Here is a 2,859-nt window from a genome sequence, read left to right as displayed (position 1 = left end):
AAAAGTTATTTTTAATATTTGGATGTTGCATTAACCAAGTTTTACAATGCATTAACCAAATTTAGTGACTATTGTAAAGTACTGTTGGGTGTAAGTATTAGTGTAACAATTGAGTGTATGAATAGCATTACTCTTGTACAAAACATGTCACTGTAGGTTTGCATATTCGATTTCACGATATCTTAATTATTTTTTTTAATAAGTTAAATTTCAGTCGGTCGATTAATAGATAAAAAATAAAAGAATTAGTCAGTTAAATTTTGTGCATGTAAAAGCCCATTTTCATTGAGGCAATCATAGAATTGGGAGTAAAAAGAAAAATACTAGAATTCAATTATTTGGAGCACATAACTAGAAATGTTCAAACAACTAAGAGGAAACAACCAACAAGAAAAGTGGAACACAAAAAAGTTATTACTTAATATATTCTTACATATTCTTCCACAAAACAAGTTGAAGCAGATCAAAACATACATAGAAAATACAAACTAAAAGCCTCAAAAGTTGTTCATGTGTGAACTATTTGAATACATGTAAATTAAACAGGTCCAAACTCAATATGTACACAACATAGTACTACTCATTAAACAAAGACTTCATAGAAAACTTTCAAAGACGAGAATGAGCCATAATCTGGTCATTGTTTTGATTGACTTGATTATTATTAATCTTCTTGTTCCTGTTTTTGTTCTTATTCTTCTCGTCATCATCATTCATCACAAAACATTTAGCTTTGACTCTTAGTTCAAATTTCTGAATTTTACCTGTTGAAGTCTTTGGTAACTCCTCCATAAAAACAACCATCTTAGGTACCATAAAGTGCGGTAAATTCTTCCTGCAATAAGCAATTATCTCATCCTCAGTAATTCTAGAATAATCACTTTTTTCATCTTCATCTTTTTTCATCAGTGACACAAAAGCACAAGGACTTTCACCCCATTTTGGATGTGGCATTGCAACAACAGCAGCTTCTAAAACCTTTGGATGGCTGTAAAGAACATTCTCAACCTCCACACTGCTGATGTTTTCGCCTCCGGATATAATAACATCTTTCGATCGATCTTTGATTTCCAAATAACCGTCTTTATGTATAACGCCAACATCACCCGTCCTAAACCAACCGTCTCCGAACGCCTTCGCCGTCGCCTCTGCGTCTTTGAAATACCCCATCATGATTCCACTTCCTTTCAAAACAATCTCCCCCATTGTTTTCCCATCTCTCGCCACACTCTCCATTGTTTCAAGATTCTTCACATCAACATCAGCCAGAGTTAGAACACTCACACCCTGCCTTGCTTTCAGCATCGACTGCTCCGTTTTCGGTAACTCGTTCCATTTCTTCTGCCACTCACATACAAGTGCTGGCCCGGTCGCCTCCGTTAGTCCATAAGCATGTGTCACATGAAAACCGAGCGGCTCGATTTTCTCAAGCAGTGACGCGGGCGGAGGGGCTCCTCCGGTTAGTATATTAACCGGAGCTTTTACCGGCCTCCTCTCGCTCGCTTTCGCGCCTAGAATAGTGTTGAAAATAATCGGCGCGCAGCACATATGTGTCACATTATAGAGATTTATAGCTCTATATATATCAAACGCTGCAGTGTTTCTGATACAAACATTAGTACCTCCTCTTGCAGCTATACCCCAAGTGAATGTCCAGCCATTACAATGAAACATCGGTAATGTCCAGAGATAAACAGGTTCACTACCCATTTCCCATCCAAGGATCAAACTCAAAGTGCTAAGATAAGCACCTCTGTGACTATAAACAACACCTTTAGGTTCTGAAGTTGTACCTGATGTGTAATTCAATGCAATTGGTGACCATTCATCTTGAATCTCTTCTAGAATGTAATTCGGATTACCGTGACGAACCATCTGTTCGTACTCGAGCTCACCTAGCCTGACTCCGGTTGGATTGTTTATGTCGTCTATGACGATTACCAGCGGAAGTGATGAGTAGTTTTGTTGATCTTTTTCTTCCATGAGTATTCTCAAAGCATCTTTTGCTTTGGATACGAATTCGTAGTCGACGAAGAAAACTTTGGATTCGGCGTGGCGAAGGATGGTCGCTATGTTCTTTGCGTCGAGACGGATGTTGATGGTGTTTAGCACAGCTCCTGCCATAGGTACTGCAAAATGCATCTCATACATTGCTGGAATGTTAGGTGCCAACACTGATACCTGTTTCATTAGGCAAAATATATTTATAAATCTCATGAATCTTAATGATAAGTTGATATTATAAGGGAATATTCTCTTAACGTATTTAACTTTTTATATAGATCAGATATATTAATTATTCATTAAGTCTATGGCTGCATTTATATGCATGCATGAGACTTACAACATCGTTTTTGGCGATATTGAGAGAGCGGAGGGAGGAGGCGAGGCGGCGACAGCGGTCATAAGTTTGAGACCAAGTGAAACGGGCAGCATCATGGATGACAGAGAGACGGTTTGCATAAGATGCAGAAGCTCTCATCAAGAAAGTTAAAGGAGTGAGTGTAGTATAGTTTGCTGGACATTTTGGCAGGTTATCCATTTAGAAACTCTGTATATGTTGTAGACTAGAGAGTGAGAATAGGGAAATTTTTTTGAGAAAATGTTGTGTGTTGTGATGTGGTTAAGAATGAGATTAGGGTGTGGTTTATATACAAAATTTGATGTGATTGGGAGGGTAGATTCAATTGAAGACCACGTTATTTGTGATGTGTGTGGGACCAATGAATTTAGTGAGTAAGAAGTTGCAGTGAAGCTTGTGTGTGGAATTTATTATAAAACTGGAAATTGCTTTGATAGTACTAATTGTGTCAATTATAACACATGGTTGTTGAATAGTTGACCTTGTTGATTTATTTC

General features: G+C 37.7%; 1 protein-coding gene across 1 annotated transcript; it reads right to left on the bottom strand.

The window, feature by feature from the left end:
- Positions 1-396: 396 nt before the first annotated feature.
- On the bottom strand, positions 397-2,644 carry LOC131622058 (trans-cinnamate:CoA ligase, peroxisomal-like). Its single transcript, XM_058893101.1, has 2 exons — positions 2,345-2,644; positions 397-2,181 (listed from the first exon to the last, which is right to left on the bottom strand). Exons 1-2 carry the CDS (start codon positions 2,540-2,542, stop codon positions 610-612), a joined length of 1,770 nt encoding a protein of 589 aa, XP_058749084.1. The 5' UTR covers positions 2,543-2,644; the 3' UTR covers positions 397-609.
- Between the last annotated feature and the right edge of the window lie 215 nt (positions 2,645-2,859).

The sequence above is a fragment of the Vicia villosa genome, unplaced genomic scaffold (genome assembly GCF_029867415.1).
Source record: "Vicia villosa cultivar HV-30 ecotype Madison, WI unplaced genomic scaffold, Vvil1.0 ctg.000024F_1_1, whole genome shotgun sequence".
In the NCBI taxonomy this organism is placed as follows: Eukaryota; Viridiplantae; Streptophyta; class Magnoliopsida; order Fabales; family Fabaceae; genus Vicia; species Vicia villosa.
Note: the sequence above shows the minus strand (reverse complement) of the source record. Positions and strands in the feature narration are given on the sequence as shown.

Bases quoted from the DNA above. Each gene is read 5' to 3' on its own strand.
- LOC131622058 (XM_058893101.1), bottom strand. From the start codon at position 2,542: ATGGATAACCTGCCAAAATGTCCAGCAAACTATACTACACTCACTCCT. The intron at 2,182-2,344 runs GTAAGTCTCATG...CTAATGAAACAG, and splicing joins ATATCGCCAAAAACGATGTT to GTATCAGTGTTGGCACCTAA.